The sequence below is a fragment of the Bos mutus genome, chromosome 28, assembly GCF_027580195.1.
Source record: "Bos mutus isolate GX-2022 chromosome 28, NWIPB_WYAK_1.1, whole genome shotgun sequence".
NCBI lineage: Eukaryota > Metazoa > Chordata > Mammalia > Artiodactyla > Bovidae > Bos > Bos mutus.
The window spans coordinates 20,596,317-20,609,414 of NC_091644.1; the positions used below are offsets into that span (position 1 = coordinate 20,596,317).

Here is a 13,098-nt window from a genome sequence, read left to right on the forward strand (position 1 = left end):
TATATGAGATGAAGACTGCTAACTGAATTTATTGAGATGGGACTTCCCTGGCCATCCAGTAGTTAAGACTCTCTGCTTCCACTGCAGAGGACATGGGTTCAGTCAGGGGACTAAGATCCTGCAAGCCACACAGTAGAGTCAAAAATTTTTAATTAAAAAAATAATTTCAGTAATCATTTCACAATACATGTAAGTCATTATGCTGTATACCTTAAATACAGTGGTGTACATCATGTTAATAGAACTGGGGGCAATTTTTTAAATATATATATTAACAGGGAAAAAAACTCAACGGATGACCCAGCAATTCTACTCCCAGGTATATATCCAAGATAAATCAAAAACTAAAAGATAAATCAAGATAAATCATGAACATGATACATCAATGTTCATGGTAGCATTATTCATAATAGCCAGACCGACTGGTTCTATTTTGAAAGCACTAGCTGAAAGGTTAAAAACTCACCTCCTAGAAACATTTCCAACAGCCAGGTGAATGCCTCCTGAACTTGCAAAGCTGGTAAAAACCCTGTGATTAAATAATAGATGGATTTGGGAAATGGCAGAAGTGCAGCCCAAGGCTAGTGTACTTGATTTATACCTTAAGGAAGAATGGTTCAAAGTAGGTTTTAATTAAATATTTATGTTATAGCCAGAAACAGCAAGTGGTCTTTGTGTAGTTAGGGACTGGCTTTCAAAAGGTCTAGGAAAGAAAATGAATGAACATTAAATATTTATATGTTGGAAGTAGATTCTGTTCTTTCCCTGCCTGAAGGAAGATAAAAAGGCTAAAGATAACCAGTGAGCTGCACTTGGAAATACTAAGAGACTAGGTTCAATTTAAGTGAATATGAGGGTTTTACTGAGGCCAGATAATGTAAAATATTAAACCCTTCATTATTTATCTGGGGACCACAAAGGAATAACTTTCCATTGTTTTTGGTTGAATTTTCTAACTTTTAGAATGGGAAAAATAACGATCAATTTCTTTGCTGAAGCATAGGCTACTAACTGGGACTTCCCTGGTGGCTCAGACAGTGAAGAATCTGCAGGCAATGCAGGAAACCAGAGTTTGATCCCTGGGTCAGGAAGATTCCCTGGAGAAGGGAATGGCTTACCCATTCCAGTATTCTTGCCTGGAGAATTCCATGAACAGAGGAACCTGGCGGGCTACAGTCCTTAGGGTCACAAAGAGTTGTACATGACTGAACGACTAACACTTTCACAGGCTAATAACTGCTGTATCAACTTTTCAAACCCTTATATGACCCTTGCAAAGGAGAATCTATCCTAACAAACTAAACCCAAGCCAAGTTTGTTTTTGGTTTATCTTGAATCTGAAAATTTAGAATGATCATGAACCACACAGCATGCAGATTCCTCATATTTTGTCTCTTTAGATGTGAGAAAGTTTTGATCAGTGTTGTAATAACCTCTCTCTATATAATGATATATATAATGGCTTCCTAAAGATCACATTTAAAATTGTTACCTGCTCTTTATGATGCTTCATTTGCCTGAACTGCTGCAGCAATAGTGAAGGATCACCTGTTGTTGGACCAAAGGTAAAACTTGCACCTGATTAGTAGCCCCAGAGAATTTTTAGGACAAAGGCTATTAACACAAATAAATGCGAATTTTAAAAGAAATGTTTGAAAAAGTTCAATTCTGAAGTTAAATTAATCCAAATTTGAGAATCTAGAGCAAACTTCATATAAAGAGGTACCATCTTAACCACATGTTAACAATAATGAAACTGCAGTATTGCAATAAAGGAGAAAAATTAAAGTAATTATATGGCATTCTTTGATGTTAGGTCCAGGGCATGTGGGTTCTAAAACTGGTGAACTGCAATGCCATCTACTCTCAAGACACTGTAAAACAATGCCAAGATCCAAATATTTAAAAGGTGATTGAAATATCTAGACCTAGACTTCAAAATATTTTAAAGTTTAAATAACTTAGTAAAACACAGATGTTTTAAAATATCTACTTAAGTTCTCCTGATTTATATACACTTTACATGCACAAAATCTCTTCATACATCGTTTCACAACAACTCAGCATCTCTTTAAAAGCATTGATTTTGCTTCCAATCTTGAGTTTACTTTTAAAGCAAGAGTACTGCTGGAGCAATGCTGAAAGCCTGGGATAGCAAGAAATTGGTGGATCACAGCTTTTACCTCCAGAGGCTAGTTTCATAAGGTGATCTTTATTTGCAGACTGCTAGAGGTCCCAGGCAACAAAGAACTAAACATGATCAAGTTCTGAAACAGAAAAATTAACTGTGGAGCTGAAGGCTGAGCTTTAGAAGGGTTCTTTTTTCATTTCAAATCCAGATTTACCTTGGATTTGATTCCACCGATTTGAAATTAGGATGGTTCACACTAACAAAATACATTACATATATGAAAATGCTTAGATATTTTTGATTAATAACACCACTAGGTAGGATTTATTACCTTAACTGTCCATAAATATGTGTGAATGGAAATGCCACCACCCTCACAAAACTCGTCTTCAATTAAAATCTGTGTAGATGTTTCCTGGCTTCAACTTCGTTCGCTGAACATGGGGCCCCGCTCTGAATCCTGCCTCTGTGGTTGGTTGGGATCCTGACAGTCTGCAAAATATCTTTCAGGGCTGGATGAACAAGCTCTGTCTTCATGAGCTTGACACTGGTTGAGGTCTAATTCTAACTGATCAGTTTTCCCTGGAACTATGATTATAATCTGCCTGATTTTCAGTAATACTAACACAGCCTAAAAGATTATCATCTTTTCACCCTCTTTACTCTTTCTACCCACCAGACAGACCTTTGGACAATTAAATCAGTCATTCCACATTAATCAGATTACATTTAGTATTTGATAGCTCACAAAGGAATTACAGTCATGTCAGGTTGAGGATGAGAAGTGGAAAAGAAAAAAGTAAAATGAAGACTGATGTAATGATAAAGACTAAAAAGTAAAATGATAAAGATTCAGTTGTATAAGCAACTGTGACCATTCCCATAAACGATTTTTCAAAGTAGCTTCTCAGAAGTGACTACACTTCAGGTTACCAGACCTGCATCCACTTATTCAACAAATATTTCAGTGTCTACCATTATCCAATGCAGAAATAACTTACCCCTACAAAAAGACCAAAATGCCCAGAGATATCTCCACAAAAATGCTGCTTTTCTTGGAGTTTTAAAAATCATGTATTGGTAGAAAAAACTGCTGCATATACTTTGGGTTAGAGGTTTTCCAAGCATGTTAACCTAGAAAAGCAGCAACACTAACCCAGGGAACTTGTTAGAAATACAAATTCTTGAGCCCTGACTGTCTCTTATCAGACATTCTAGGGATGGGACCCAGCCATGTGTTTTAACAAGAACCCCAGGTGATTCTGATACTCACCAGATTTAGAACCACTGCCTTAGTTTAAGAAGGCAATGGCACCCCACTCCAGTACTCTTGCCTGGAAAATACCATGGACAGAGGAGCCTGGTAGGCTGCAGTCCATGGGGTCGCTAAGAGTCAGACACGACTAAGCGACTTTCCTTTCACTTTTCACTTTCATGCATTGGAGAAGGAAATGGCAACCCACTCGTGTTCTTGCCTGGAGAATCCCAGTGAGGGGGAGCCTGGTGGGCTGCCGTCTATGGGGTCGCACAGAGTCGGACACGACTGAAGCAACTTAGCAGCAGCAGCAGCAGCCAGCGTTCAGGGACGGGGGAGCCTGGTGGGCTGCCGTCTATGGGGTCGCTATGTGTCGGAGACAACTGAAGTGACTTAGCAGCAGCAGCAGCCTTAGTTTAGGCCCAGTGATCACATTCAGATTCCATCCTTAATAGGACTAAACAAAGAGGTGACTCAATAACTTAAGTAGTACCCTATTCTGGGTACCCAACATAATATGTCCTCTCTGTAATAGGAAAAACCAAGTATATTAATTTATGGTCAAAAGTATTTTGGGACTTAACCTTCATTTATGTTTAAGCCTGAGGCTTGCTGCAAAACTAGTGAGCACCAAGGAATTCCTTGGCAGCCTAGTGGTTAGGACTCTGTGCTTCCACTACAGGGGAGCCCAGGTTCAATGTCTGGTTGGAGAAGTAAGATCCCACAAGCTGTGGCCAAAACAAAAAAACCCAAAACTAGTGAACACTAAAAGTAGGCCAATTTTACCCATAAGGTGAATAAAAATAAGCTAACAGTTTGTCTTAGACTGGTTTACACTTTGTCTTGATACATTAATAATTATTCTTGGCACTCTATTCTTCCCTCAAAAGGTTCCCAGTTCAGGGTCTAAGTATCACCTATTCTTAGTGATTGAATGTTAATAAAACACAGAGGCAGTAAAATGTGTTAATAATGATACCTGAAAAGTTCTCATCATTCCAGTAAGCTTCATTAGACAAAAACAATTTGTAAAGATATTCTTAGATATTAGTTTTTATTAACTTCCAAAAGTCCACATACAAAACTATAGTGGAACAACTTTCTTTCCTAGAACCCACAGACACAGCAACTGCAGTTCAATTACACTGTGAAGTTTGCTGCCCACCACATGTCCTAGGAAGGGGCCTTTTTTGGTGCCTCTAGTTACCATGCTCACTTCAATCCATTGCCTAAAATCAAGACTTATTTTTTGTACCTACTTTGACTTCACATCACTGGGAACAAACCTACATGGCTTCTATCAATGAAACCATTACAACTTCAGGCTATCTCAGACCCACAAAAAGATTCATTCAATGCCATCCCAGCATTAACTTGTGGACTTGCAAAGGTCTAATGTGTTTAAGTGTATGCTGGGCTAGAAGGGCCATATAGGAGGAAGCAGGAACAAGTGCCCCTTCTACACTATTAATATGACTAGCACAATGTTCTGAAAGCCCTTCAGTATTATGTCAAACCCTATAGTTTCCACAGTAATATTTCTGATGAATTCTAGTCACCACTTACAGATCTAAGCAGCTAAGACAATTCAGGCTCTCAGTAGCCTCTCAAGGGTCAATTATCACCTGGATGAGAGAAAACTCACTAAGGTTAGCCTGGTCTCTTCCAACCACTGAAGATACAGCTTTTCTGCTGGACTTGTCAGCTGTTCTACTTAGGTATCTAAACAAAATGTCTTTATTATTTGCTACGTACAATTAACATTATCTTTTTCCACCAAATTCTTTAATGCCTGTGAGAACAGATATCCACAGGTAAATTCCCTAATACAGTTACAATAAATTTCACCCATATTTTAATAAGCAAACTCATCCATGTTTTAATGTATTTCAAATGTCTTCCTTTAGCAGAAAATTAGAAATTTCCAAACTTTTTATTTTGTTCTCTAAACAAATGCTGCTTTTCTGACCAGAAAAGAAGTGACTGCCTCTGGATTACAGCACAACACAATTGTCACTGTGGCAGAAATTCCTGTTTTTCCTCCTTTTCTCAGCTAAGAACCTGTGGCTCATAAAACAAAGGCACGCAATATTTTCCTCTCACCTGAAGCACAGGCAAGGTACCCGAGAGGTAAGACTCTTCGGATTGTCATGTTCTTTGCTCCTGTGTAAAAGTTCACGTCTTCAATGGTGCTGAAAACGGATCCTAAGATTTACCAGAAATGTAAAAGCATCTTCAAATGTCTTTCCTCCTGAGTCTACTTTTGACCAAAGTCCCTAAAGCTTGGTCCCTTAGCAAAGGTACAACTCTATATCCTGGCCACTCTTGTGGTTTTAAGAGAGGATGATTTGCTCAGGGGTACACAACTGATGAATTGTTCTCTGCAAGTCATATACTTGTACAAGGGGTGAGGTGCAGATGTATGGTAACAGGTGAAATGCTACAGAGAAGCCCTTAGGGTACACAGCATGGGCACATGAAAAGGGCATCAGCTAATCTGTCCCACCTACTCCAGCCTACCCAGTTCAGGGTCTTTACATGTTTCTTATGGGAGTGAGAAGTGTATAAAATCTAACTATTGCTATAATTATCTTTAAAGGATTTTTTGTGCTATTACATTTTGAGGAGTAATTTCTAGGACGTAGGGAAATTCAGAAAAAAATATTAAAATCTTAGTGTCTTAAAATGACTGAACCAAGCATTACAAATGCAAAAACAGGTATCCAGAACATAAAAAAGATGGAAAAACAAAATTAAATGTTATCACAGACTTATTTTGTTACCTGATTAATTTTTTTGGCTTGGTCAATGTTGGTTGGTAGAATTTAAGAATAGATTGCATGTCTCCCTCTGATCAAAAACCCACAAGAGTTTAGAAAGACAGAAACAAGTTCCCTTTACCTCATTTTCACTAGACAATTTCTCACTTTCCACTTCCAGTTTACCTTTAAGCAATAATATAATGCAAAGATTTATAGTTTTTTCTCCATTCTTCCATTATTATTTTCAATTAACTATCTCTGATAAACAGACTTTATGATTTTTCTTTCAAAATCATACTGTATTAAAGAACTATATTCTTCACTGTCTTTTAGTTAAAAATTATCTCCAAGATTTCCACCTGAGAAAAACTTTCTATTCTATAATGATTAATCTTACTGTAAAGAAACAGAACCACTTATAGAATAACTGTACAGTTACAGATCAATCAGTGGTTCAACTTCACAGAAGTTCAACCAACCATTAAGAGAGGAAAGAGTAATATATGGTTAAAAAAAAATTAGTTTGAAAGAACTTCAGGTATTTTAATCTATTTCTTAGTGAGAGCTATGTGGATTACACTTAGCTTAATATGTGTGTAACAAGGTACTTACATTCTCATATTAAACTGTAGGAACACCAAATCATCATTCTAGCAAAAAAAACATAAAAACTCTAGTATATATTTCTATGCCAGTGAAACATTCCAGGAACGGTTATTCATATACAAATAAACTGATTATTTGCTAAAGCTGCAATTCAGCTTTTAGTGTTACTTCAAAGACATGTCATTTTGGGACTTCCCTGACAGTCCAGGAGTTAAGACTCTGTACTCCCAATGCAGGGGCAAAGGGTTTGATCCCTGTTCAGGAAAACTAAGATCCCACACACTGTATGGCATGCCCTCTCCCAAGCAAAAGACCAGAATTTATCCCTACATTCCTTTAGACCTAAGTTTTTTTCAACTACTGACATTTTGGGCTGCATAGTCTTTGCTGGGGTGGGGCGGGCAGCAGTGGCAGGCAGGATATGCAAAGTAGGATATTTATCAAAGTTCTTGGCCTCTAACAAGTAGATGCCAGTAGCACTCACCCAGCTGGGCCAGGTACAAATGTCTCCAGACATAGCTAAATGTCTTTTGGGGGCAAATTAACCCCCTGTTGAGTACCATTGCTTTAGAGTGTATCACATTTCCTACCTTTTCACTGAATTAGTTAATAAACTCTTATGTATCTAAAATTCTGAAGGAGGTACACAGACTAATAAAAATAATATTTTTAATTAAATAAGACTTAAGGTATCATACTGACATCCACTGGCTCGATACTAAATTGTACATGTGACATATACTGCATTAAAAAAAAAAAACCTCAAAATTAAAAGTAATATACATGCTATTCTGGGAAACTAAAACAGTTAACATTAACATCAAAACTATGTTTTATGTAAAGCCTAACATATATAATAACATAATTATTATTTTCTCAGTTTTCAATGTACTGTCTTTTGGATGAATTAAATTTTTAATAAATGTTTTTACAGTCTAGTTAGGATTTTAGAACAAGTAAAAAAAAAAAAGCGTGCTCCAAAAAACTTGCAAAATTGAAGCACCACGCTATTTTCTGACTTATATTGAGGTTTTAAAAGGCTAGTATCTTTCGTAAAAACTAGTAATGATAATGTTATAAATAAAATCACAACTTTCCAGGTTTTTAATAAATGACATCTGTAATTAAATACTATTGTCAATTAAACTGATGAACTTTATTGGGGTTAAAACTATAACAAAGTTCATCCTAAAACATTTTGCAATGCAAAATTATCTCACTCAAGGAGTGTTTAATAATTTGGATGCCAGGAATTACAAGCAATTTTCAAAAACAAAGACTCACATTCATAAAACTTTATACATCATTTGAACTGACAGATATTTATACTACTAGGATCAAACGTGCATCACTTTCATTCTAGTATCATGATTTTATATATTACATTATTCATCACCATTCTTTGTCACTACATGTATTTTATCATACATTTGCACCATTCTCCTTAGATTTCTGATCTTTATCTTCATTCTTCCCATTATCCTATAAAATATACAAAGAAAAAGTATATTTTATTAGGTTCTCTTAGATGTAACTTTAAAAAAATACCATCAATAAACAGAGATACTCCAGATAGCCCATTTCACCATCTATGGAAAAATGAACCCTTGGGGAACTATTTGAAAGAAATCTCGCAGTTCTGTGCAGAATGACTTTTAGTATTTGAGAAAGCCATATAAGTCCTAAGAAATCAGAGGTTCTCAGGAATACATTACTAACAATAATACAGTCCTTGAAGTGGAGACTTTTTCCCCCCTTGTTCTCTGAGGGAGACCCAGGCTAAAGAAGGTCTCTCAATTACTAAAGTTAGTTTACAACGGCACTAAGTTACTAGATTAGTAAATCTTGTTTATAAAGAAGTCTGCAAACATAAATCATGTTGACATCTGAAGTAAGCTCTAGGAAAATACTATCTTTGGAGAAAAGGACAGAATACTACCACTAGTTTCTGTTAGAAAAGCCACTAAGAGCTTAATAATATTAAATTTTCCAGAGATAGGCTTTTCTGAAAAAGAATAAACTATGAAAATGTTGAAGGTAAACAATAGCTAACCTTCTTAAGAACAGTGTGGATTTCATCCATTACTGTGGATAAGTTTCTGATTGTCTTATTCAGTTGGTTTTCAAATTGCAAATTCATGTTTTCTGAAATCTTTAAGTTTTCTTGTAACTGACTAAGGTCCTTTTTAACTTCTCTAAGTTCACCAGAAAGGTTTTTGTTAGAAATCTCCAAATTTAATATGGTTTTTTCATCTTTATCTGTCAAAAAAAAAAAAAAAGAAATCAAGTTCAAAATTCACCATCTTACCACTTAATATTTCCAATTTAACCTTGAGGTTAAAAATATTTAAAGTCAGAAGACTTAAATAATAATAAGTGTATGATTAGACTTAATAAGCGTATATAATTCCTTAAACTGGCCATAAGTGTCAATTTCAATAGCATAGCACAATGCAATGCTTCTTTGTAAAGAATCCGGCTACAATGTAGGAGACCTGGGTTCAATCCCTGGGTTGGGAAGATCCCCTGGTGAAAGGAATGGCTACACACTCCAGTATTCTTACCTGGAGAATTCCATGGACTGTATAATCCATGGGTCACAAAGAGTGAGACATGACTGAGTGACTTTCACTTTCACTCACAATCAGTTCAGTTCAGTTGCTCATGCCAGGCTTCCCTGTCTATCACCAACTCCCAGAGTTAACCCCAACTCATGTTCATCGAGTTGGTGATGCCATCCAGCCATCTCATCCTCTGTTGTCCCCTTCTCCTCCTGCCCCCAATCCCTCCCAGCATCAGCCTTTTCCAATGAGTCAACTCTCCACATGAAGACTTACAATACTCAGTTAAATTAAGCTTTACCTAAGTATTACTTCTAAAACCAAGTTCCATTTTTTAGATGATTGCACAGACTAGAAAAAGTAGCAGGAAGTGGTGAAAACTAAGCAGAACTACGGGAGGAATTAAAGGATACAACAGAACAATCAAACCTGAGAATACACATGAAGATCTAAGATTAATTCTCATTATTATGCTAAGCAATTTTACAACCTTTAACAGAAATAGTCAAATGTAAAGTTACATTATGTATCTACACTATAAAGTATGGATGGATATGCATGTGTACAGGTGTGCATATATGTGTGCCCACATATATACCCCAGTAGAGTGTTAAAAGTACCAACATACCAATGCTTTCCCTTACCTGTCTTTTCTTCTAGTAACTGCAGCTTTTGTTCCACTTCAGCTCGTACTTTTTCACTCTTTTCCAATTTTTGCAAGAGGCTTCCTACATCAACCATTGCACCGTTGTACACAATAAGGCCAACATTTTCTTCTACGTCTTTTGACTCCTGTTTTACTACTGGTGTTGGAAGTAACAATCTGTTTCCTATAATATAAAAGATACTTTTATTTTACAGCATGTGGGGTCACAGTTCTCTGACAAGGGATTGAAACCGTAACCCCTGCAGTGGAAGCATGAAGTGCCAACCATTGGACCTCCAAGAAATCCCTAAAAGATACCATACTTAAAAAAAAAAAAAGATACCATAGTTTATTATGTTATTTTCTTTTTAAATTAATAATACAGTTATAAAATGGCATGATCTTAAAGTAATATACTCAAACCTAGCATATCTTCCTGCAAAGCTTCAGATTCTTCATGGTTTTCTTCATCTTTTGAGGTGTCTGTTAATTTCCGGTAAAAGCAAGATTCACGGAGTACTACTTTATTAAGAAGCTTCTTTACCTGTTATGCAAGAAAGTAACCATATTTAAAAGATGAAAATAAGTTTTTGATTCTCCTTGAACTATGTTCTAATTTTCACATATGATGAACATTAATACCATTTCTCAGGTATCCACTAAAATTCAATTTGAGCACTTACGTTTTTAACTGTCTTCTCTAGAAACCTAAATTTCAAATTATCACTTGAAAAAAATTTTCTAAAAAAAAAAAAGCAACACTGAAAGAAACGCTAACACATACATTAAAGTTTATGTACAAACACACATATTACAGCATAGCCTGTGGTTCTAAAAAATGAGAGCCGTTCAGCAACTGGGGCCTAGTTAAGGCAATAAAAGGCACACCTATACCATGGAATACTATGCAGTAATAAAAAGAACAAAATGGGTCTCTATTTTCATGGCAGAATGCTGATGATACATTATTAAATGAAAAAAAGTCTCAGATATCACCAGAATGATTTCATGTATTGTTTATAAAACTGGAACTATCATATATAAACACATATGAGTTGCTTAAAAAAGATCTAGAAGTTTATATACTAGGCCAAAGGCATAGAATTAGACAGAGAGGAGACTTTTAACTGCTTACATGTTATTTCAATACTGTATTATTATGAGCCTGTATTTGCATTTATATTTCAAAAAGTCAAAGATACTAAAAAGAGAGTTATTTAAAAATGCTTTTCATTTCAAATATTTTAAGATAGATTACCTGAGCCCGAGAAAGATGTAGTCCAAGAGTATAAAATATTTCTTCCAAATCCTTTTCAAGAAGGTAACCACAATGGCTTTGATCAAAGTAAACAAATGCCATTAATAGATCTCTGTTAATTGTGATCATCTGAGTCTTCTCTTTTTCCTAAAGAAAATGCAGAAAATATAGTACATAATTTTAACCCCTGAAAAGTGACAAAATTTGACTTATTAAGTCATTGTCCATAATATACAAAAATATGAAAAGACCTTTGTCTCATCTTAGCTAAACTGAGTTGATCTAGTTACGTGTATGAAGAAATAAATAAAACATATTGATTATCTGTTGTTGCTGTTTACTCGCCAAGTTGTGACTTTTTTGCGATCCCAAGAACCATAACCCACCAGTCTCCTCTGTCCATGGGATTTTCCAGGCAAGAATACTGGAATGGGCTGCCATTTCCTTCTCCAGGGAATCTTCCCAACCCAGGGATCCAACCCACATCTCCTGCATTGGCAGGCAGATTTTTTACCACTGACCACTTAGGAAGCCCACTGATTATCTGACATATCTTTTCTCATTTAAAAAGACCCTGATGCTGGGAAAGATTGAGGGCAGGAGCAGAAGGGGACAACAGAGGATGAGATGGTTGGATGGCATCATTGACTTAATGAACATGAGTTTGGGTAAATTCCGGGAGTTGGTGATGGACAGGGAGACCTGGTGTGCTGCGGTTCAGGGGGTTGCAAAAGTCAGACACAACTGAGCAACTAAACTGAATACCAAAATACAACTGACTGAATTCTGCTGAGTGGTACTATAAAGATATACAAGCATCAATAAAGTTCATCACTGTGTTACATTTAGTAATAAGTATGTTTTATGTAAAAAATGGAAATCGTTGTGTTGTACATAAGAAACCAATAATGTATGTCAAACACACTTCAGTATTTAATACATACCTTATCTTTAGAGGGCCTCTCCTTGCAGTACCTATTAATATCTCTTTTGTCATCTCGTTTGTTTTCTTCCTCATCTCGATCTATACAGTAAATACAACAGGAGCAAAAGACTCATTTAGTAGATAAATTTCCAACTATCACACAGATTGAAAATACTTTTCTATTAATGATCAGTTTTCATAAGATACAACAGCAAAGAAATATATAAATAAAAATAGTTTGGATTTTATAAGAAACAATTATAGCCCTGAACAGGAAGAAACTTATAAGGAGACCAGAGGGAAGAAGAAAGTGGATTTTACTGATTTAAATACAAGGACTTAATTCAATAAGTATTGGGGGGATTTAGTTTCCAAAAATGAATGTATTTAATACAAAAAGATTGAAACTTAAAATTTTTTTTAAAAAAGAGCAAGTATATTTTCTTAAAGGAGAAACACCAATATAGGAATTCTAACTGCAGATGCATTATTGCAGAATAAAAGTGTATGTGAGAATTGAAACGTTTTTTCATAATTAAGAAGACCTAACAATGTTAATATCCAGATTTGCATAATAAAAGATAGGAAATCAGGTGAAAGTTAAAGCTCAGTTGTATCCAACTCTTTGCAACCCCATGGATGTAGCCTGCCAGGCTCCTCTGTCCATGGAATTCTCCAGGCAAAAACACTGGAGAGGGTTGCAATTCCCTTCCTTCTTCAGGGGATCTTCCTTACCTAGGGATCAAATCTGGTCTCCACACTGCAGGCAGATTCTTTACCATCTGAGCTACCATGGAAGCCCAGGAAATTGGATAAATTATTCTTAATAAATAAATAAACAGAAAACTGACAAAAAAGTAAACTCCTTTCTCTTACCTATCCATAGGCTACCCAGTTTTTGAAGACCTTGGCCACCACCCTCAGGTAAATACCATTACCACCTTGAAATTCAGC

General features: G+C 35.9%; 1 protein-coding gene across 7 annotated transcripts in view; it reads right to left on the bottom strand.

The window, feature by feature from the left end:
- Positions 1-7,406: 7,406 nt before the first annotated feature.
- CCAR1 (cell division cycle and apoptosis regulator 1) overlaps positions 7,407-13,098 on the bottom strand; it is a 46,958-nt gene continuing 41,266 nt past the window's right edge. For all 7 annotated transcript variants that reach the window (XM_005907314.3, XM_070364857.1, XM_005907315.3 and 4 more), the window contains 6 exons: positions 12,164-12,243; positions 11,220-11,366; positions 10,385-10,505; positions 9,960-10,145; positions 8,808-9,013; positions 7,407-8,236 (listed from right to left, as the gene is read on the bottom strand). In XM_005907314.3, coding sequence (XP_005907376.1) covers positions 8,177-8,236; positions 8,808-9,013; positions 9,960-10,145; positions 10,385-10,505; positions 11,220-11,366; positions 12,164-12,243 — 800 coding nt within the window. In that variant the 3' untranslated portion in view covers positions 7,407-8,176. The remainder of the gene's footprint in view (positions 8,237-8,807; positions 9,014-9,959; positions 10,146-10,384; positions 10,506-11,219; positions 11,367-12,163; positions 12,244-13,098) is intronic.